Source organism: Rhinatrema bivittatum, chromosome 16, assembly GCF_901001135.1.
Source record: "Rhinatrema bivittatum chromosome 16, aRhiBiv1.1, whole genome shotgun sequence".
Lineage (NCBI taxonomy): Eukaryota > Metazoa > Chordata > Amphibia > Gymnophiona > Rhinatrematidae > Rhinatrema > Rhinatrema bivittatum.
In genome coordinates, this window is record NC_042630.1 from 38,502,128 (window position 1) to 38,525,660 (window position 23,533).

General features: G+C 47.9%; 1 protein-coding gene across 1 annotated transcript; it reads right to left on the bottom strand.

The window, feature by feature from the left end:
- Window positions 1-3,833: 3,833 nt before the first annotated feature.
- Window positions 3,834-22,842, bottom strand: MPZ (myelin protein zero). The gene is given in 6 exon segments (XM_029581128.1): window positions 3,834-6,370; window positions 8,937-8,994; window positions 11,210-11,345; window positions 11,641-11,851; window positions 12,735-12,901; window positions 22,687-22,842. Coding segments are annotated over 6 exon segments (978 nt in total). The 5' UTR covers window positions 22,796-22,842; the 3' UTR covers window positions 3,834-6,073.
- Between the last annotated feature and the right edge of the window lie 691 nt (window positions 22,843-23,533).

The window sequence follows — 23,533 nt, forward strand, 5'->3', positions numbered from 1 at the left end:
AGCGTTTAAGGATTTGAGCTGCAGAGGAGGCTGAAGGGCGCAGGTAGGAAGTAAGCTGAAGCTGTTTAAAAGTTTAAGTCCAAGGGTGGGGGAGAGAGGACTGTGGTAAAAAGGGAGGAGGGAACAAGAAGGAACAGCAAAACGCCACCTCCACCTGGTGCTCACTTTTCACCCTGTACCCTCCCGCAAGTGAGATTGCAACCCCAGCACCTTTGAGAAGGAAGAAGGATCAATAGGGGAGGGGGGATGGGTGGGATTTCCCCTCATACTTTCTCTGGACTCCTCCTTCCCCCCCTATTGCCTCTTCTCTTCCCCCCTTCTTCTCTCAAATGTTCCCTTTTTCACCCGCTGCTGCCTTCCTCCTCAGGACACCTGCTCCTCCACCCTGTCTTCCCTCGTTCCTCCCACCGCTTACAATGTGGTTCCAACATCACCTGGCATGAGGGGGGCGAGACAGAAGACCTGAGCGCACAGGGAGGCAGGGACAGAAACATAGAAACATAGAAACATAGAAATGACGGCAGAAGAGAGAGCCCCCTGCAATGACAGGTACCAGAACCACCTGTCAGCCACACCCTGGGGTCTCTCCCGACCTGCGGCAGCAGGTGAGCCCCATCCCGGTGCTTCGGCTTCCCTTCCAAAGCAGAGCCGGAGTCTCTCAGCAGACCCAGGAGCTTTGGATTGGGAGCTGAAAAAACCAGTAGCAGCTCGCCGGGCGGTGCCTGATGCCCTGGAGTCAAGTGCGGTCACTGGATACCCCCCCCCTCTCCCACCACCATCCCGTGATCCATCCTATTAAAACACACACACACGACCTTCATGCCTTATGTAAGAGGATCTTCTCAGGAAGTCTGGGATGTTGGCCCAGGGCTCAGGGTTACCCCTACACCAGTGCTTCTGCCCCCCCCCCCCCCCAGTCCATGGGGCACACCTAGCAGGTCAGGTTTTCAGGATATTCACAACCAATATGAGAAAGATAAGATTTACATGCGGTGGAGGCAGTGCCTGCAAAACTCTCTCATGCATATTCATTGTGGATATCCTGAAATTTCTTATGTTCTTATGAAAACCTGACCGGCTAGGTGTGCCCCAAGGACTGGAGGGGGAGGAGCACTGCCTCACACCATGACTTGGAGGCGGGGAGGGTGTGACGGGGGGGGGGGGGGGGGGGGGGGATGGACAGCCCTGCCCTTGCCCTGTTTCTGCTGTAGCTGCTGGGGCAGACTTGGGTTTGACACAGTAGGGCAGCTTTTTTTTTTTGTTTTTGTTTCCGGGATCTTGTTTTATTAGGAAGGGCTCCTGGCATTGTACATTGGAAAGAAATTTCCGCCAGTATGAAAATGAGACAGAAATCTGACACATTCGGTGTGGTCCAAAAAGTCTGACACATTCTTTGTTGACCCATATAGGTAAGATTCATTTTTATTACATTTTTAATTATACAGTCTGGGGACAATGTACACAACTTGGGAGGGAAGGGTGAGGAGCAGGAGATAAACTTTAGTTCTTTTAGAATACATGTTCTAAATATTGTCTACATCCTGCATGTATAAGTCTCCTTTTATAGATTATATATATATATACACACACATACTTATACATACATTTAGAGGGCCTAGTAACACTGTGCTCCCAATTTTTCAACAGGGCAGTTCTCTTCCCCAATACTGCATTGGCTCTTAAATGTAAGGGTCTCTTAATAATCTCATAATCACACAAGTCATTAGGGACAGGCTAATCCAAGGCTATTTATTAATCCATCACTACATGCTGAGACATGTAGCTCTACAGTTGACCAGTAAGACTACAATTCCCAGCATACATGTGAGAAAGCAGAGCCTACTTCTGGGCCACATGGCAACCAGAATCTTCTTATAGAGAAGTTGACACCAATCCCTAGCAAGGGGACTACTCCAGGCTTTGCTGGCCAATGGAGTCAAATGCATTCTGCGAATTATAGTCCTGATTGCATGGGGGAGGAGGGTCAGTATCAAAGAAATAGAAACAACTCTTGCAGCCTGTTGACCCAGATCTAGTTGGGTTGATACTGATAAAAAAAAAAAAATCATCAAGGGATGCTGCTGTGCCTAAACACACAGCTGGAAAGCTACTTCCAGTCATGCGTTTGTAGCAAATCCCTCCCCCCCTCCCTGAAGTCCCCATCTCAATGCGTGATTACAGCCAGCACAGTGCATGGTGGGAAGACGATGATGGGTTGGGGATGACGCTCCATGGTGTCTTGCTATGAACAGAGGGATTACTGAAAATTATGGAGCCAACATATCTTTACAGATTAGTGAATCCTTGAAATACAGAGCAACCTACAGAGAAGGAAGGGAGACAGAGAGAGCTTGTATGTCCTCTCCAAAACCACGCAGCATCATAAGCCCCTCAGCTGCATGGTGGCAGAGAGGGAAAGGCTAGGAAATGGTAAGCATGCACAGCAGCACAGCAAGGCCGAAACGTTGTGCTAGGAGGCGGTCTTTCCAAAAACTAAGCTTAAAAGGAGGGAAGGGGAAGGGAAGGCCACCAGGACAACTCCAACAGGTCTTCCAAGCTCTTTGCCATCCCACCAGGCAGAAAACGGGTGACCAAGGAGGAGCGTGCTCCAGGGCACTGCCAGGGAACCGTCTGTAAGAAGCGAGCTTGCTGGCGAGAGAAGGGTGAAAAATAAGAAAAGAGCGTCTCCCAGCACAAGAATCATGCGGATTGAAATAATTACAGATGACACACACACAAAAGAAAACAACCCTGAACCATATAACACATCATTAAACAAAGAAAAGGTCTTATTCAAGGTTTTAGTAAAGAAATCAAATTCATTTCAATGCTGGTTTAATTCCCTTTGAAACTGGTTTGCGGGAGCCTTGGTTTCAGCGCGCCGGGTTGCATTCAGTGTCTTTCCATAGAAAGGAATGGGGACGATTCCGATACCAGGAAACAGCATGAGGCACCTGGTGAAGGATGGCGCCATGCTGGAGCCTGACCTGGTTTGGCTCCCATTGCATGCAGGGAGATGTAGTCCCTGCTTTTTATTAAGGGCATCAGAACTTCATCCCCACTTCATGCAATGGGGAAGAACCAGGACCAGCTCAGCTTGATCTTTTGACCTGGTCACCCTAGTGACTGCCTTAAATACGAGGGTTTCAGCTTCTAGGTCATGGGGAGATGAATGATATAAGGTCAGGTCCTCTGTAAGGCCTGCTGAGAGCTGCAAGGCCTATACATTATACCTTCAGTGGCTTCCTTTTAACCCACGACAACCTCTACCTCCTTGCATTGGCTTTGTTGAGGCTGAGGCGTGCCCCTCATTCTCCTTTAATTTCACGCTTGCCTTCCTCAATTCACCCGGTTTTCTCTTGGACCATGTCCTGACCCAACCCAAGTCCCTGTCTTGTACAAAGTGTTCTACAGAACACAAGTAGAAACATGGCCCGGTGGAACAGGGTCAGGAGCAGTGCAGGGTCGAGGTCCTTATAACGTTCATGCACTGCAGGGCCAAGAGAAAACATAAGTGAAACCATAAAATGTGAAGTAAAAACCTGATATTCTTCTTAACACTCCATGAGAACAGAAAACAGGAAGGTACAATCTGGCATCAAGCTGACCAACCCCCCACCCCAAAAAAGGGAATTAAACCAGCTTGAATCATACTGCAGACTTGCCTTAGTGATTCCAGGGCCTTAAGAGAACCTGAAGCCAGTTCTGATTGTGCCAGCTCCTTTACCATTGCATTCTGGGACTTGTAGTTCTGTGTCGTGACATCTTCACAACAGATTAACCAACAAAAGCCAAGGTAGTTGGGGAAGTTTACAGTTTAGCTCTATCCTGGATTTTTTTAACTCTTACCTTTAACGATTCTAGGATTTGTAGCTTTGCTTTTGCTGTTGAAGAAAAGAAGGCTACAAATCCCAGCATGCTCAGAGAAGGCAGTTTAAAAAAATCAAATCAAATGGTTTCTAATGGCTTGAGGTTAGTTAGGCCTCCAGACCTGTTGGAGCGCAGTTGGCCACTGCCGGACTACAAGTACCAGAAGGCACTGCAGCTGGAGTTCAGAAGATGAGTGAGGTCTTAAGTCATGGAGCAGAATCACTGGGCAGCTCAGCGATGGCCTCCAACAATACAAATAGATTTAGGCTTGGCTCCTTTTCAGGCTGAACATTATTCAGGCCAAAGCCATTATTAAAAGCATTTGGCAGTGGAAGGTACAAGATGGTGCATCGTTTACGGGATCACAAGACATTTGGGGTAAGAGGGTGATGGAGGTTGTGGTGAAACTGAAAAGAAATGCTCCAGTCGTCATGTTCAGTACAGTTCAAAGGTTGATGGGAGCTTTCTGCCATTAAGAAAATTCATTCTTATGAAGAGGACCCACAGATGGTAATGGTAGTTGTTGGCTTTACCCCTTCTTGGGTAAGAGAAGAAAGTGATCGAAGAGATGGCCAACTTCTCCACTTTAAGACATAGTCTTCATCTTTCCCTGGCCGGATATAAACCTCTCTCTCACCTTCTCCTAAGAGTTCTCTTGCAAAAGTGCGGGTGAGTGGAACGTTGACACCTCTCTGTGTTTATCATTCTATTTTTTCCCCTATTAAGAAGTTTCAAATCTTGGTACTATACTGGGACAGCGTAAAAACCCTAGTTAGGAAGAAGGTAGATAAACCAATCAAAAGCATATTGTTTCCAGGGTTTTGATTATTTTTTTCAGTACGATACTATTGCACTAGAAAAAAAAAGCAGTGCCATGCTGGGTCAGACCAGTGGTCCATTGAGCCCAGCATTTTGTCTCTGATAGTGGCCAATCTGAGTCACAAGCACCCGGCCAATGCTAATGGGAAAACCCATTTCTTGCAGCTCATTTCCAGAAGTAAGGGATATGAAGTCTGATCAGGGAATATTAATAGACCAACATCAAGAAGAGGCTGTTTTGTAAAACATTGAAACACATTGCAAGAACTTGTCTTTTTAAAGAGAATAAATGTGTTTTATGTCTGTGGGGGGATGAGATCTAAGTGAAACAAAAGAAAAAGGAGGAGAATGAATGCAGAAAGCAATATAATGAGCCGGTGATCTTATACAAAGTACAGGAGCTATTCTAAATATCGACACAAGTGGAATGTTAAGATTGCTCTTCTTCAAGGTTGTATTTCCATGACTGAGAAGCAGCCTCCATTTCCCGACTTGTAAGGATCATACACAACTAAAATTAAAAAGAGATGCAGGAGGGTTCAGACTGGTGAAAAAAATCTTCTGGCCTAAAGGGTTTGTCCAAGAGAGGTAATATGACCTCATATAGAAGACAACGTCTCTTATTTGTCACTTATGTTATCTGTGACAGACGTTGATTGTCCCAAGCCTTTGAAAGAATATTTGTAGGTTCTTAATGTTAATTAGATGCTATATACTCTTGTATATTAATTAGCCATCACAGAAACAATAGAAAGAAGAAGATAGTGCTAAGTTGACTGCACCTTAAGAATAATTCCAAATTTGAAAGAGAACTACCCATCAACCTTTGAGGGTCTATGTTATTTAGAGATGCCCCACTAATGGGTCTTATATTTTAAAAAAATTCAAGTATTTAAACCACCAACTAGTTGCCATCTGAATCAGGTGTACCCTGACAGACTTAGTCAGTCCTAGTTTTGCCCCCATCACATCTGTGGTCTCATAGTTTCCTGCTTTTCTTGGAGAAATTGGAATTGCAAGGCCGTAGATGCAATGGGGCACAACCGGGTCAGGGTTCAGCATGTCAAGGTTGAGTTGGGTTAGGTGGCAACCTTATGCCTGGCCTAAGTGGTCGAGTGATGCACTTCAAGTGACTTAGGTGTACATGGAAGCCCTCTTATAGGCACTTATTGAAAATTAATTATGCGTGCAATTCTTTTAGGTGTGTAAGTGCAGTTTTTGAATATGGTGCCCAAATGGTGAACACAACAAGGAGGTCTTTAGAGAGACTGAACAGACCGGAGGAAATGTAATCAACCTCCAATAAATACAGCGTCAAAGAAGACCACCCCTTCACACACTCTTCCCTCACCCCATAATTCTTGGTCTTGATTAATTGTGTTTATTATTCCGTGTCACTTTTGATTAAATTTTTCAAGGCGTTCTTGAGACTGGTCTTGCTGGGAGACTTCACCGCGGCTCTGAGAGGTTCTTCCTCGCCGGCCTTGTCCCCCTTCATTTCCAGCTCAATGGTCATGACGACCTTTGAACTGCGAGGGGACCCGTCTTCCGCCTCCGGGGTACCTTCCCTGCCTGCTAACTGCTATTTCCTATCCTTCCGGGAATCCCCGGCCTTGGATTTCTTCTCACTGGACGACTTCAGCCTGCTGGATTGATCTAGCATAGCATACAAGACCGGAGTCTGAAAGTAAATTGGAATGGAGAGAACCATCAGACATGTATTTTAACTACAGCAACAAAGTCAATGACAATAGAGATCAATTGGCGCATCCAGACTGCCCAGACTGAGACCTTTTCCTCCCTGGTTTAATGGTTTAATGGTTTATTAAATTTTATATACCGACACATCGGACAAACCTTCACATCGGTTTACATAATGTAAAAATCGGAAATACAATAGTCATAAATAGTAACAGCTAAAATTATATAAAGTAAAAGAAGAAATTTAGCTGTTAAAAGAAATAAAACCTAAAATTAATAAATACATAATCATAAAATTATTATAAAACACATTAAACTAAATAGAATAAAAGATCTAGAAGGTAACTCCTCGAGATGGTTAAATACATCATTCTTATACTGTGTTTCCATATATATTTTCCTTAAACTGTGTTTACAAATATATCATTCTTATACTGTGTGGCTTATTTCTTAAACTGTGTTTACAAATATATCATTCTTATACTGTGTGGCTTATTTCTGTCAAGGCTGGTCAACTGGTTCAACTTCACTTTTCTCATAGTCAAAGCGTGGTTATTCGCTCACTCTTTTAGTTCTCTTTTGTAAGGTGGCTGCTTTTTGTTGAAGTAGCTCGTTTTATTGTATATTACGGGATCTGAACCTTTCCCCTACATTGTAATTCTGTTTTGGTCAGCTATGATACTTTGTGGGAGGTGTAATAAAGTTTGTTTCGGTCTATTCTTTATTAATTAGAGAGGGTTTGTTTTTCATTTTTGTCTCTGTGTTTTAGTGTTTCTTACACTCGTCTTTTGGCGTTTTTCATAGATTGTAACTATTGCTGGTGTTTATGTTTCATATCTGATGATTCTGTGTATCACCTTGAATGCAGGCAGGGTGGTTTTACAAATAAAGTGGGATTCGCACAACCTCTCAGAATCGAGATGGAGGACCTCGGTTCGGTGTGACCCTGTGCCCTTTCATGCATCAATCCTTCCAGTCCTGGATTAGTTAATCTGGCTTCACTCCTTATTCCAGTGATAGTGAACTCCAGTCCTCAAGTGCCACAAGCAGGCCAGGTTTTCAGGATATCCACAATGAATATGCATGAGGTAAGATTTGCGTACAGTGGAGGCAGTGCATGCATGTTTATGGCACGCGAGGACTGGCGTTTGCCATCACTGCTTATTCTGTTCACACAGGGTGACTATTCCAAGCTTAAATGCTGGATCGGTTTTCTCTTGGGTTCAGATTTAGTACTGCTGTTGAAGCCAGCATTCCCACACAACTTGTCCGGTATTCACTGCTCCTGAAACGGGTGGGATTCATTAAAGCAGGACTGATGTGGAGCTAACCATCTGCTTTCATTCAAACGTGAGTGCAAGCAGAAGTGAGTCTGGGGTGAATGCACATTCATAGGGCCGGACGTCGAAAGCATCTCCCGCCACGGACAAGGAGTTGTAGGGAGCCGTACTGGTGCTGGAGATAACTGGAACCCGGGTAGACTGCAACTCCCTCTTACTGAACCAACATGAAAAAAAAAGGTGGTGCAGTACCCGAGCTTTTGAGAGCACTCAAGTCGGGAGAAGAAGAAGAAGCCACAGACACAACGGGCCTCATTCGCTAAGCTTTTGCTGCATAGACACAGATTGGGACAAAAAGGGGGACCAGAAGTGGGAACGCTGAAGGTAGTCAGTGACAGACCTGAATGAGCCTGTGCCCTCCGCTTCCTCCTAAGCAGTTACCTCTACCCTACTCAACGAGAATCAACGCTCTTACTTCTTACTGCCCTCAGATTACTGCCTCCCACTCTCTCCCTTCCTGCCCTGCTCTCCCCCTCCTCCCTGTGATATGGCCATGGCTTTCCATCCCTCCTGCCCCCACCTCCCCCTCACTTTTCTGTCCCAGGGATATGAAGTCCTCAGTTTGTTTTGGGGCTCGGTCTTTTCAGCGCCTTGGTTGGCCATCACCATGCTCTCTTTTCTCTTCCCCCTCCCCCCCCCCCCCCATCTTCACTTTCCCTCTGCACCCTCTAAAACAATTAGCAGGAGTCAAAAAATGTCGGTGCAACCCAAGCCCCGTGAGGTGAGATGTAAGGATTTCAACACTGTGAACCCCGAAGGACAGGTGAGGATGCGACAGAGGAACTCTAATGGCGCAAATGACACCCATAAAACAACAAACCCCTTTCAACAGGAAGACAGTTCTAGGTCACGAGACGAGGCTCCAATCGGGCAGGCTCGGGAGACATTTAAGGAACTATTTTGAATGCAGAGGAAGGGGTGGAGGCCTGGGGCACACAGGGTCCTTCGGAGGTGGGGAAGTGAGGGATAAAGCTGGAGAATATAATCGCGTTGAGAATGTGGTGATGCGACAAGAAGGGGACCCGGGGAGACAGGAGAGGCCTGGGGGAGCCTACTGACTTCACGTTCCACATCACGGCCTAATTATCTGCTTCAGGACCTGTGTTATTCTTTCCTCTCTTTCTCATACTCTCTCTTCCCCACCCCCCCTTTTCTTCTCTCCTTCCCTGCTAAGGATAATTCAGCTCTGGAGTTCCCTTTGCTCACCTGTCGGCCACGCTTTGAGTCTTTGCCTGATTTGTGAAATTTTCCTCTTTCCATGGCACTGAAAGAAAATGACCAGCACATTACTATCACTGGAGGTGAAAGACTCACCTGTGTCCTCTGCACCCCAGTAATAATCATCCCCCTCCTCACCCCGTGTCCTCTGCACCCCAGTAATAATCATCCCCCTCCTCACCCTGTGTCCTCTGCACCCCAGTAATAATCATCCCCCTCCTCACCCCATGCACCCCCACTATTTATTTATTTATTTATTTATAATTTTTATATACCGACATTCTTACATTAAAATGCAAATCATACCGGTTTACATAAAACAGAAAAAGCAGGAAAAAATATTTCCATAGTCAAATACAGAGAACATTTATAATAAAATTGTTAACAAATGCATAAGGTAGGAACTTGAAAAAAGGTTACTTAACAGAAAACGTAAAAGAAAAAATAGTAAATGAAGCACAAAGAGTTGACGTCGGGGGAGGGGCATGGTCACACAGCACAGTCACCCATTTCCCCTCACCTCCTGATGATAACCATCCCCCTCCCTTCTCCTCACCCGTGTCCCCTACACCCCCAGTAATAACCATCACCCTCCCCTCCTATCACTCCTCACCCCATGTCCCCTACACCCCCAGTAATAACCATCCCCCTCCCCTCCTATCCCTCCTCACCCCATGTCCCCTACACCCCCAGTAATAACCATCACCCTGCCCTCCTATCACTCCTCACCCCGTGTCCCCTACACCCCCAGTAATAACCATCACCCTCCCCTCCTATCACTCCTCACCCCATCCCCTACACCCCCAGTAATAACCATCACCCTCTCCTCCTATCACTCCTCACCCCGTCCCCTACACCCCCAGTAATAACCATCCTTCTCTCCCTCCTATCACTCCTCACCCTGTGTCTTCTACATCCCAGTAGTAACCATCACCCTGCCCCCTCCTATCACTCCTCACTCCGTGTTCCTTATACCCCCCCAATAATAACCATCACTGTGCCCCTCCTATCATTCCTATAAAAGTATTCAGATGCATTCACCTGAGCAAAGACACATAACATATCAAGATAGATGTACATAAAGACACATATATACATACATGCAGCAATAAACTCACACACAGATATTCCTAAGCACAAGAGGTCCATATTCCAATGCATTTAGCTGTTTAACTAAGAACTTATCTGGCTAAATGAAAATTTGTAACACAGCTAAGTGGACTCCACCACTAACAGTGATCTATATATACAATCAATCTAATAGAACATTAACGTCCTATCACTGTGATATTAAATCAAAACTTGCTTTTGACACAATTTCATGAAATATTTATGTTTTAAACTAACCAGCAATCTCTGGCTCTAGTGTACTTTTAAATGTGAAAAAATCTTTAGCTTGTTTGTTGAGAAAAAAACGTTTTGGGGGGGGGGTAGGTTGGAGGTTGCATAAGTTGGAATAGCGCCCCAGCACTGTAATGTATGTATAATCATTAACTTCCAGCCACCTCCATATATATATTTTTTTTATTTTCTTAATGTGCAAAAGTCCCAAATTCTTTTCAAAACAGAGGTGGTTGGAAGTTAATAATTATACATACATTACAGCGCTGGGGCACTATTCCAATATATGCAACCTCCAACCTACCCCCCCAAAACGTTTTTTTCTCAACAAACAAGCTAAAGATTTTTTCAAATTTAAAAGTATACTAGAGCCAGAGATTGCTGGTTAGTTTAAAACATAAATATTTCATGAAATTGTGTCAAAAGCAAGTTTTGATTTAATATCACAGTGATAGGACGTTGACGTTCTATTAGATTGATTGTAAATTAAAATGTGGCCACTCATCTGGCCACATTCTAGCCAAGTTAGTATTTCTACAGCTAGAATTTGACTGAATAAGGGAGATGCTCCAGGGACAATGCCGAGGTGTTCCAGTGATGAATGAGTTAAGCTTAATTGGCTAACTTCGATATTCAGAGTTAGCCAGATTACTTATCCAGCTAAACACTGGTCATCCCGTCAAGCTATCCTAAAGATAGCCGGATAAACTTATCTGTCTAACTTTAAGATAGGAGGGTATATTCAGCAGCATGACTGGTTATCCGGCTAACTGGCAGAGCCGCACAGTGGCTGAATATGCACCTCACATGTGCCTATACTTAGGCACAGACAAGTATCCAGAATCACGTGAACACTGTGTTTACACGCAAACATATACATATAATGGACACAGCACGGAGGAGTGTATTGTGGACCTCACCTGAGCTCCCGGCGCAGTCTTGCCTGCCTCTTCAGCCAGCAGTATCGGATAAGGCAGGTGATGACTGCCACGATGATTACTAATCCCAGTGCGCCTCCAACAATGGCACCCAAGATGACCCCGGCTCGGATGGGCACTGTGAAGAGGGAAGCGGGTCGTTATAGCACGTTGGGCGCCGGTGAGGACGTGGGTCGCCTTCACGGGAACACATTGAAACATCATAAGCATTGTTCTCTCACTCTCTCCTCTGGAACAAGAGTCCACTGCCCCAGTCCTTTGCAGATGAGGTGGTGGGACATTGTGGTATCAAGCTGGTCTTGCCCCTACTGCATCAAGAGAGGCTTGAAGCTGGAGCTACAAGTCAGTGGACGCAGTGTGGGTCAACTTGACCAGGTGGCCACCCTAGCCCCAAAGCCCTCCTTCTCCCTCACCTTTTTCAAAGACATAGAGTTGCACGGAGGAAGACTTCCCCACGGCGTCAGGCGGGTTCTTCACGTCACAGGTGAAGGTCCCGTTGTCCGCATCGTCCAGGTTGTAAATCACGATGGAGCCGTCCTTCTTCCGCAGGTTCCCCACCCACTCTATGCGCTCCTTAAAGATCCCCTTGTCGATGTAGGCCTGTCCCTTTGTGAAATGGAATATCTGTCGGGGGGGGGGGTAAAGAGAAATGGCAATGGAAGCGGAAACAGGGAGCGAGGAAGGCGGGATAAAAAAAAAAGAGGTGGGGTTCATCCACAATATTATGATTGCATCCGTCTAGACAGAATCCAGAAAATGTTTGAACAACTTCATAACGTTGACAGACAGAGAACTCTGCAGCTGATGGCCTGGAGGAACATCTCCGGCACTTGGACAGCACGAAGGTTTCCGAAAAGGGGAGAAAGAGAGAAGCAATGATGTCACAGTTATCCAGTTACGGCAGCCCTAGGTCACGGGGGGAGAGGGTAGGGGGTAGAGCCCGGCTTAGAACTGCGATCCAGGGAGAGAACGCGACTGGTGCTAGGGGGTCACAGGGAGTCGGCGGCAGAGCTGGGAGCACAGCCGAGGCGCAGGGAGCGACAGCGACTCCCTCTGGGGGCCCAGCGTGTCAGGGGGGCAGAGCTGGGGTGAGAACTCAGGCATGGAGAGGCAAAGAGAGCAACGGACTGTCTGAGAAACTGCCCAGCCCTTACCCGGCTGAAAGTAACTATGGGGGGATGAAGGCCACATCTACTTTAGCAGGATCAAAAAGGTTGGCAGGCCCGGAGGGGTGGGAATTAGATTTTAAAATCTGCGGGCATGGTTTTGAAGGGAATAAAGAATCTGTAGTAAAAAGCAGGTGCAGATCTCGGCAGGCACTTCGTTACGTACTTTTGCTTTGACAACCGAGGCAAAGCTTGGGCTACGAGGGCCAGCAGAGTCTGCCCCCAGAGATCACACAGAGAGCCGGCGGCACAGCCGGGATTGGACCCGAGATAAGCAGACAGAAATAGCAAGGCAAATAGGGACAGGTGAGAAGCGGAGGGGCAGGGTGGGTGCTGCTTACAGAATTACTGTCCTTGCTGGTCTGAGGCTTGAAGTACCAAGTCACGGAGACGTCATCAGAGATCCATTCCTCCGACCAGAAGGTGCAGGAGAGGGTGATGCGGGACCCCAGCGTGCCATGGACCTCTCGACTGGTGTACACTTCAATTGCCAGGGCTGGCGAGAGCGCTGTGGGGGACACAAACACACGGGCATGGCTGGAGCAGAGTGCAAGGTCGGTCAGAGGTCACAACTCTCCGGCTGACAAAGGAGCAGGCACCTCCCATCCCCTGGGACCAAAAACATTAAAAGGTCATCAGGTTAGTGGGTGAGAAGTGGTCCAGGGAGAAGGAGGAGGTCTAGTATATAGTGTAGGAGACTCTGACTTAGGAGTCCTCCTGGGATGCAAATTCAAGCCCGCACCTCTCTGTGACCCCAGAGTTAAAGCGGAGGAAGTGTCTCCCTCCTCTCTGGCCCTCCAATCTTCCTGGTTTCCTCCTTGGCCCCCGTCACCCTTCCAGCTCATATTGTACTATAATAGCAGAATGTAGTAATGACAGCAGAAAAGGACCACATGGTCCATCCATTCTGCCCAGCAAGCTTCTTAAGGTCGTATCTGTCACGCTGTGTAGGTTACCTTCATTTTTCTCTTAAGGGTAGCGACTGTCGCTCCATGCGGTTATCCCCAAGCCTTATGATAACCCATAAACAATGACTGCTGGCAACATTTTTACTGGGTGAGGAGCTTTCTTGAAAACTCAGACAGCGCTTGCTTGATGTGCTTTGCTTACAGACTTGGCCCTAGAAGCCGTCCTGTGCTTTTTCACTTGTGTGTGCGTATTGGTACCCCAGAGTGTAAAAGTCAGGGCCTGTGCTGTCGTCTGAATCCAAGCCCCTTTTCCCCCTGCCATTGAAGCAGAGAGCGATGATGGAGTTGCATCAACAGTATAAAGGCTTATGGTTAAGGGTAGTAACCGACGCACCAGCAAGTTACCCCCATGCACTCTTTTCTTCATTTCCATACTCTAGACTTTTGGGATCCACAACGCCCCTTTGAATTCTTTCACCACCTCCTCCGGAAGGGCATTTCAGGCATCCACCCCCCTCTCTGTGAAGAAATATTTCCTGACATTGAGTCATCCTCCCTGGAGTTTCAGTTCATGACCCCTAGTTCTACTGATTTCTTTTCCAACGGAGAAGGTTTGTTGTTGATTATGCATCATTAAGACCTTTCATGTATCTGAAGGTCTGTATCCTGTCTCCCCTGCACCTCCTCTCCTCCAGGCTGTACATATTTAGGTCCTTCAACCTCTCTGCATAAATCATTTGATGGCCACCACCCACCATTTTGGTCGCCCTTCTCTGGACCGCCTCCATCCTGTCTCTGTCCCTTTTGAGATACGGGCTCCAGTACTGAACACAGTACTGAGGGTGAGGCCTCACCAAGAACCTGTACAAGGGGATTATCACCTCCTTTTTCTTACTGGTTATTCCTCTCTCTATGCAGCCCAGCATTCTTCTGGCTTTAGCCATGGCCTCGTCACTTTGTAATCCCCCTGTCATCCTCTCTTCTCTTCCCTCTGTGACTTGTTGAATTCTTTAACCTCACCCCCTCCCCTTCATTTTTGCTTCTTTCCCTCACACTTTTCTCCTTCCCCAGTGTCCCCCCCCCCCCTTTTCTCACCCCATGTCTGCCCTCACCCCGCTCTTTCCTTTCTGATCCCTCCCCCACCTAACAGAGTAACAGAGTGAATGACGGCAGATAAAGACCGAAGGGGCCCATCCAGCCTGTCCAGGAGATATTTACGGTGTAACCGCCGCTCCACCCATGCAGGTTCTCTTCAGGGACCGTGATTTCTCTCCTCTTCTCTTTTTTTTTTTGGTCCCTCTCCCTTCCCGGTTCCTCTTCTCTTCCCTTCCCACTCTCTTTTGGTTCCTCTCCTCTTTCCTTCCCTCCACCTTTCAGCTGCTCCTCACCCTCCCTCACATGCTTCCTTTCTGAATTGGAAGACGAGGTGAGGACTGGAAGGGCGGGGGTGGGACAAAGGATGAGGGAGGGGGGCAAGCGATCATGAGGGACTGAGCGTGCATGTTCACTGTTTAGGGCTGCCACCTCACCCCGGGTCAGCTGAGCAGGGCTGATCCAGTCCTGGTTTTCTCCCAGTGCAAGCAGGGATTTGTAGTTCCCATTTTCCCCATAGATTTGTAAGGGGGTAAAACCAGGGCTGGATCAACTTGTTCAACTGACCCAGGATGAAGAGGCAGCCCTGTGTCGCCTGCTGCTGTCTTCTCTCTTTCTCTGCTGCAGGTTCTCTCCACTGACCTCAATCGCTTCTCCTCTATGGTCGGACTGGCAGGAGCAAAATCAGAGCCAGCGCAAGTGTATTAGGCACCCTAGGCGAACCTTCAGCCTCGCTTCCCCTCCCTCCCACCCATTAACTTTCAGATCACCCTTCCTTCCCCCCAGAGTAATATTTAAACTCAACCATTGTGATGACCTCACCCCCCCCCCCTCCCAGAACAATCCTGTGAAATAAAAAAGTAATTGGACATAGGAAAAACCCTAAACGTACAGAGAGCTCAATGGGAAATTCTGCCTCTACTTTCTCCTTGAGACTCGGTGCAAAGCTTGTGGGTGAGAAAAGAGCCAGGACCTTGCACCAAAATGCACAGTTCTGAAAATCCCCCTTCCCCCATCTTTTTCAATGTCAGACACACACGTGATACGAACGAGTTTCAGAAATCACGTCCCGGCATCCGATGAACCTGTCACCTGTGAGATTACAAAAAGGGAAAAAAAAAAAAACCCCAACCCTAGAAAGAGGGTTATTTTCAAAGTACGGAAAGTCTGCCAGGATTATTTCAACTGCAGGTGTTCCAGCAGTTTTCAAAACGAATGTGCGCTCACAAACTCTCTCGCCGCAAAGTTATGCCTGCTAAGGGCGAGGATTAAGCCATGCGGGCGGATATATGCATGCACCTTTGGCAAACAAAAGGATGTGTGCAAATCTGAACTCCGCCCCTCCCCCCGGAACGCCTCTTTTTTTTTGCGTAAATAAAAGGATTCGCAATCCTGATTTGCATGCATACTTTTTGGGGCAAAGACCGTCAAATTTCTAATGTAGAAATGTGTGTAAATGGCTTTGAAACTTCACCACAAAACTGATAAATTAAAATAAATCCACACCTAATTGACTGAAGGTAATAAAGTTGGCTGGGCTGAACTAGGAGGCTTCCCCTTACTACTCACCATACAAAAAAACGTCCAGGTCCTTTTGTCTCCTCAGTAGCAGTGTGATAAACTCCCTCAGACACTTTGTGAAATAACACAAACCCCTGCTTAAAAGACGCTCGGAACCTCCATAATAAATCTTCTATACCAAAACAGCACCGACACCCAGAACACAAACAGCAACAACTCTACCTATGGAAAGGCAGCAATGCAAGTTTTACAGCAGGCCCTAGAACAGCATTACTGTTCTTCCCTTCAGGGAAAAGGAGTGGCCTAGAGTAATGGGCCGAGAACCAGAGACACCACTTACTCCACTGTCATGCCTGGGAACCTTCGTCCAGACCAATCAGAACTGCCTACCAAGACACCTTGTACGCCCCACAAGCCAAAACATCACTTAGAAAACACGCCATCTCAACAGCTGGTCCACACCAATGGATTGCATTACCCTGTGACCTGAGACGAGAACCCTGCCCCACTGTCTTCAAAAAGAGACTGAAAACATGGCTTTTTAGCCAAGCCTTTCAAGACACCTAATCGCCCCCCGCCTTCAACTGATCTCTCCCAAGCAAATCCTACATCTAGTCACTCTCCCCCCTCGCCTTTCTCCTAACTCTCCCATTCCCTCCCTCCGGCTAGACACTGCATTCCTCTTCCTTGCCTTCTCTTTCCCCCCTTCTACCTTCTCCTCTGTGCCTCCGTCCCCTGAGCTTATTTATGCACATCAATTATATTGATTTATTTATATTATTTACTGTATTTTCTGTTAATACGAGTTTCATGAGTTTTAGATTATGTTAAAATGAGTCTCTAGAGTTTTAGGTTAAGTTTAGTGTTTCTACTGTTAACTGGCCTCATTGTTCCATGTACCGCCTTAGAGTGAAATTGAAGTTTCATTGTAAACAGAATCCGATATGATTTGTACTTTTACAGGAATGTCGGTATAGAAAAAAATAAAAATAAAAATAAAATAAATAAATAAATAACCTTGCTGATGATTCCGATGTATTCGATTTTGCAGGGATTCAAAATACCAGAGGAGGGTCTGGTAAAAATGCAGAGAGAGGGCAGGGGCTGAGGCTACCAGAGGAAGCTCTGGCAACACGCAGAGAGTGCAGGGGGCGGAAAAAGCCAAAAGAGAGACGCGAGCAAAGCCTCCTCTGGAGTCTCCAGCCCCTGCTCTCTGCCTTTTGCTGGGGTCTCCCTCTGATATTTTCCGCTCTCGTGCCCTCTGCGTACCAGAAGAGCTTCCAGCAAAATGCAGACAGGACGATGCAACGCCAAGCGCGAAAAAAATATGAGCTTCCAAACTGGGCGCACGTTTTTTTTCCAACGTGCACACAGCCCCCTTTCCTGGGTGCCCGATGTAGTGCGCAAATGAGCTGCTGAGCTAAAAAGGACACGCTAGGGATACACTGAGCGTCCCTAGCACATCCATGGCATCGGGCGCTCAGGAGATGTGGCTGTGCACTGGTTAGGAAAAGGGATGCTCAGTTAACAAGCGGCCGGTGCCCTAACCTGACCACCGGCAAGATTTTTTTTTCTTGCTGCTTCCTGCGGTTCCTCCTACTTAGTATGGGGGCGATACTAACTGGGAGAACCCCAGAAAAGCAGTATTTATGGCTTTTTTTGTGGCAGCTTGGAGCGTGTTAAGTTTCGCACGTTAAAACATGCACTTCAGGCGCACGGTGATTTTTTTTTTCCACCGGGGGTAATAGCCAATAGCCTCGTCCATGTTGCATTTACATGCGATGAGCGCCATCAGCTCCGCGCTGGTTTGGACTCGCTCGTCCCATTATTGCATGGGTAGTTATTGTCGCGCGTCCAAAACGCACGTCCGACCCCACGGCAAGCTGTGCGCTAGGCTGAGTGCACTTTTGTATTGCATCGGCCTGAGAGAGAGAGCGCGGATTGAAAATGCAGAGGAATAGCAGGAGATCTGTTCAGCTTCCCTTCTGCCCTCCGAGGCTTATCAAGAAACAGAGCAGGTTCATCAGTCACCAGAGAAATCCCGAGCCTGAAGGGAGAGAGAAGCCAGCCAGCTCTCTCTGCAGCCTTTTATTTATGGAGGTGTTTAGTGGTTTTCACAAATTGACTCATTTGCTTGACGGATGCACCCGTCCGATAACGGAGATGGAACGTCTGCCGCCTGGCCCGGGCTCCGGAGCTTCTCTTCTCCCAGCCATTTCGCGTAACTTCTCGGCTTCCCCTGCAAGTACATTCTGCCTCGTGACAGCTGGCACCGCAAGCCGAAACCCCGGTGAAGTACGAGCGAGTCAGATTCATAAATCCGCCCGACTGCGAGCATTTTCCGCCTCAAGGAGGACCCTGGCTAGGAAGGTTCTTCCATTAAACGCAGAGGGAATGGTTAAAAGGAGGTGGGAGGTGCAGGAGAGGGGGAGAGGAATCTGAAATCCGGACTCTGGGTGGGACAAAGCCCAGCTCCTGGCCCCAGATCCCTCCCCCAGAGCAAAAGATGCTCAATCCCTCGTTCCCCTCTGACAGCTCCGCTCCCATCACTTCCTTTGAACTGGAAATGTTCATTTTTTTTGCTGCTTTTCCGGGCCTCTGGAAAGCGCTTCTGTGCTGTTCAGGCCGCCCGTCCCTTTGGATAACTTTCCAGCTGTCTGGGACCGTCCCTGTGACTTACGTTTAGGTGGAAATGCATTTAAATGTATATTTTATAGGGGAGGCTTCAGGTGGTTTTGTCTTACACGTGCGGATGTACCTGGGCCCTTGTGGCATCCTTTCGCTGACGATTGCTGATGGAATCCATATTGTGAACCCTAACCCCCCTCTATGGGTTGTGCTTTATTTGCGTGCAAGAGATTTCTCGGTTGGATTTCTGTTCTAATCCTTCAAAATGATAATAAGAGGGGGAAAAAAAAAGATGCATCAAGTTCTCCCACTCTACGTCTTCGCCTTCCTTCTCCCAGACGTCCCTGGGCTGTGCTCAGCAGGAGAAGAGTTTCAGCTCCCTCTGCCGCTGCGGAGCAGGGGGGTTAAGCGCTCGAGGGCTGGGGCAGCCCACGGCAGACTCCGGCACACGCAGCCCTCCCCCTCGGCTCAGTGGCCGGGGACGGCCTCCTTTGGGATGGCGCGAGCTGCCCCTTATGTTTTGGGTGGGGGGGGTCGTTCGTGGCCCCCACCTCACGGACCTCCCCAAACTCTATCCCGTGCTTGGTTGTCCCGGCAAGGAGCAGGAGCACTGTTCAGGCTGCAGGGCCCGTCGCAAGCAGCTTTTTGCCGAAAATGCCAGGAGGGAGGCTGCATTGGCAAAAGGCAAAGAATCAACCTGCACAGAGGCAAGATCGCAGGTCGGAAGGAAGAACAAGCTGACTCGGACTCCACTTTTCCCGCAGGACCACCTCATCACTGACTTTATGGCCAACTCAGAATAATCCAAGAGGCCAAGACATTTCCAGTTTACAATGACCTGATATAGCAATCCTTAACAGAGCCTTGCTTCTTAAAACTCCCTATCAGACATAACCCTGCTATCACTCTGCAAACACATCAGCCACACACACGCAGGCACGCACCCTTCCCATTCACACCCACTATTGCAATGTGTTCATCTTCTGCTCATTTTATTTTGACCTGAGGAGGTGAGCGTAAGCCCCCTGGAAAGCTAAGTCAATAACAAGGTATCAGGGATCACCTTGAATGATTTGCGTTAACTGGCCTCGCCTTCCGTGCATTCGCCTGCACTGACGTGGCAACCACACTACTTTATCGCAGCGGTGCAAAACCAGTCCCAGCCAGCCTGCCCTTCAGGGTCAGTTATTCACATGACAGAGCTGAGGAAATTGCAAAGAGCAGCTCTGAGCACATTATCCGACCAGGTTACACCTGCGCACTTTGACCCTGACTAATACCACTGGTTGCACCAAACATGTTAGGACCAAGATCCTGATTTACAAATGGGAAAAAACTATAGGAAAAAAAAAATGTAAGAAAACCATAACTGAGACCCAATGTGTTATCTGCACGCACCATAACTCATCTCAGCATCGCACTCAGCACTTGAATATACCGTGATATTATCATCCGATTCCATTTTTCTGCACCATCTCACGGAATTGTTCTGCTTTTAAATATTGTTATCATATCTCTCATTTCTGTCCTTTCATTGCTTCCTAATCCTGAGAAACAGGGTTGGCATAACTTCACTGTGCAAGAGACCCATTGCTTCCTCACCAGGTTTCACTGACCTCCCAAGGAGGAAATGTTGCAGTTGGTATAAAAATGCATTTTCCAAGGCACTCCCCCGTAGGAGTGGCCTCAGTGGTTTAGCCCGGGGTTTAGTGGCGTGGTCCCAGAGAAGGTTACAGCGGGGGGGTTGGAACAGGAAGGCATTCTCCTCCTGTCTCCCTAAGCAGGCAGTGGGTGCCTCACAGACAGTCACATCGTGGTGGTACAACCTGGCTGGCCATTGCAGCTCTTTGATTGCTGCAACCATTAACAGGGCTTGGAATTTTCCCCATTCCGAGGGAGTGAACCTCTCTGCACCCTGGGTTCTTCTCCAAGGGTGAGAGGACCTCCGGCCCCAGTTCTTGGAAGGAACTTACCACCCGTAGCAGCGCACAAAGAGTTGGCAGGACCTGTGTTTGGAAGGGGAAGGAGACTTGGACAATTATCTTAGCTCTTGTTTCCAGTCCCAATCTGGTGCTAAAGATTTGGGAAGGAGAAGTAAGAAGGAGAATGTGCCCTTCAGCACTCATCAAGTGGAAGAGGGTTGGAGAGACTGGATACTAAAGGAGTTACAAGGTGCTATGGAAAGTCCAAACAAGTTCAGGATAGTCCGCTGTGGTCGCCTGAAGGGAGTCCTAAAGCCGAGGGCAGCCTCTGCTTGTGTCAAGCTTTGTACCCAGAAGGAAATGCGCCATGTCGGATTGTCTCTATTCACCACTCTCCGTGTGGCTGGCGATTATTTTCTGGACTGCAAGTAGGTCACAGAGGCTCTTCCCTCCTGTTGGAGGAGCCTAAGGCAGTGTATTATGGCCCATCAGCTCCCAGAAGGGTCCCCTTGTCTGGTGATAGATTGGGGGGAAGGGGGATGGGGTTATGCCTAGGCAAACAAAGGAGACGCAACATAAAACTGAAACACTGTAAGCGACTGGAAAAGCAATAGCAAGTCGGTTATGTACTCCTGATCGTGGAGCAACAGCCGAGCTACCTAGCAAAAGAAGAATCAAAGAAATTTGCTCTCATAATATCCGGGGTTCTGATAAAAAAAACAACCAACAGAGTAATCGTAAACCTCCCCCCCCCCCCCCCCCACCCCAAGAAATCCCACCCAGAACTGCTGGAGTTTGCTGTCCTGAACTTGCGCACACTTATGTGTGTATCTCCAAACTATAGCCGGTCAGGATCCTCTCTGATCCCGTGACATGTCCTGAAAATTTGATGTGGATTGGGCACACACACTCTCTCTCTCTCTCACACACATACACACTCTCTCTCTCACACACACTCTCTCTTACACACATACACTCTCTCTAACACACTCTCTCTCACACACACACACATACACATGCTGAGCTCACAAATCTTCTTTCCTTTGTAAAGTAGGTTACAAAAGGAGACATTTCTAAGAAGTTTTTCATAGTTTCTTTGCGCCAGTGACTGCACTGCTGTTCCCTTTCCCAGAACCCTGGATGATAGGTGAGTGCCTTCCTTTGATTTAGCCTTTGCAAGCGCAGCCTGGCTGTTCCTCCACCATCATTAGTTCATAAATGACTTGCTGCCACTTTTCTGTTCCCACTTTCCTTGTTTCCTGGATGAAGGATGACCCCCCAAGGCATTAACACCCAGAGTCAGGACTAGGAATGGAAGAGAACCTCAGGGGTTCACCCAGAATCACAGAAAGACCTCAAGAGGTCACAGGGTCAGAAAAAGGCAGCAGTGGCAGGTACCTGAAGATTTTGTCTAAAACCATGGAAAGACGGGACCAGGAAGGACCTCAAGAGAGCCTGTACTCCACCCCCCCCCCCCCCCCCCCACCGCCTGCAGGCTAGCATCCACTGAACCTCTGCAGCTCACATACATCACGCTGATGTCCAGCCGACCTGAATTTACAATCCTTTGGTGATGGAGATTCCACTGCCTCTCTGCATGGATAACCTGCTGCATTTCTTTTTCGGCATTGTAATTGCCTCCTGCGGTTTGGGGGCATTCCCCTCAATTGGTATGGTCTCCATTAGGCTACGGTGCCAGACTCTGGGTGTTGCCACTGGGCAATAACCAAAACTCCCCCCTCCCACCGCCCCCCCCAGGCCCTGGAGACTGTGAATGTTGCCTCTGTAATAAGCTCATTCCTGGCTGACCCGGGGACCCCCCCCGTCAACCTGTTTCAATTCTTAATAATATTACTTATGGTTATACTGCTACTGGACGAATGGCGATAAGTATTCAGGTTCGAGAAGTTCCTGCCCCAAAAAGCTGCTAATCTAAGTGGGTACCTGAGGCGAGGAGACATTTGCTCAAGAACACGAGGAGTGACGGTGGGAGAAGCAGGATTTGAACCCTGGTTTCCCCAGTTCTCAGCCCACTAGGCCTCTTCTTCACGTTACTAACGTCACTGTGCTCCCTGAAGGCAATCACTTGGCATACAAATGCAGGAGAATTAATCAGAGAATAGATTTAGTTGTTCCAACCCTCTCCCCCCGAATTGGCTGTCCCGGGGGAGGGGGGGTGGTTTCTCTGCCACAGGAATCAAAGTTGGTGCAAAACTACTTACCCATTAACATTAAGGAAAGAAGAGAGGTCAGGAAGGCAGCATTTCCCCAACTGTTCTTAGGAGCCATGTCTCCGCCGTTCAGATTAAATCCTTGGATACATTGGGACATGGAATCACAAAACCCAGGTTCCCTCAATGAAGGACTGAGGGTGAGGTCCAGCCTGTAGTTGGCTTAAAAACCGCCCGTGGTCGGCGGGCGTGAGGTTTGCAAGCCGCCCGGCCAATGGAGGCTTGGCATTCAATTAGTGGGAGCCTCGAGGAGGGGAAAAAAAAAATATCAGGCAGCAGAAAGGAGAATTTTGTTTTCTGTTTGGAAATGTGTGGTGGCAAACATTCAGTGGTGAAATATTTTGACACACAGCGGGGCCTTTGTCACGCCTGCATTCTCCCTGCAGATGTAGGCGAATGTGTAGCCCCCAATAGGAATGCGGTGACAGACACACAGAGGATAGAGAGAGGGCGAGAGAGACAGAGAGAGAGGGGAAGGAGGGGAAGAGACAGAGAGAGAGAGAGAGAGGGATACAGAGAGAAGGGGACAGAGGAAGCGTGGAATACAAAAAAAAACCACCCAAGCACTTTTGTGCACATAAAAGATTTGTATCCGCAGAAAGCATGCTTTGTGTGCACACATCCTGGCTACTGCCCAGAGACTAATCTTAGCCCTGGAAGCTTGGCTTCATCTCTGGCTAGGAGGTAAGTTTCCAGGGCTGAGTGAAAGCAGCGCACCTCTCTGCGTTGGGATTTGCACGAGAGCGCGCTAACTTGCACGCACCTCGCTGTGCGCGTGTGCTTTGCGCACAAAGTTCATTGCTGCAAAACATTTGGCACTAAGGTTTGCACACAAAAA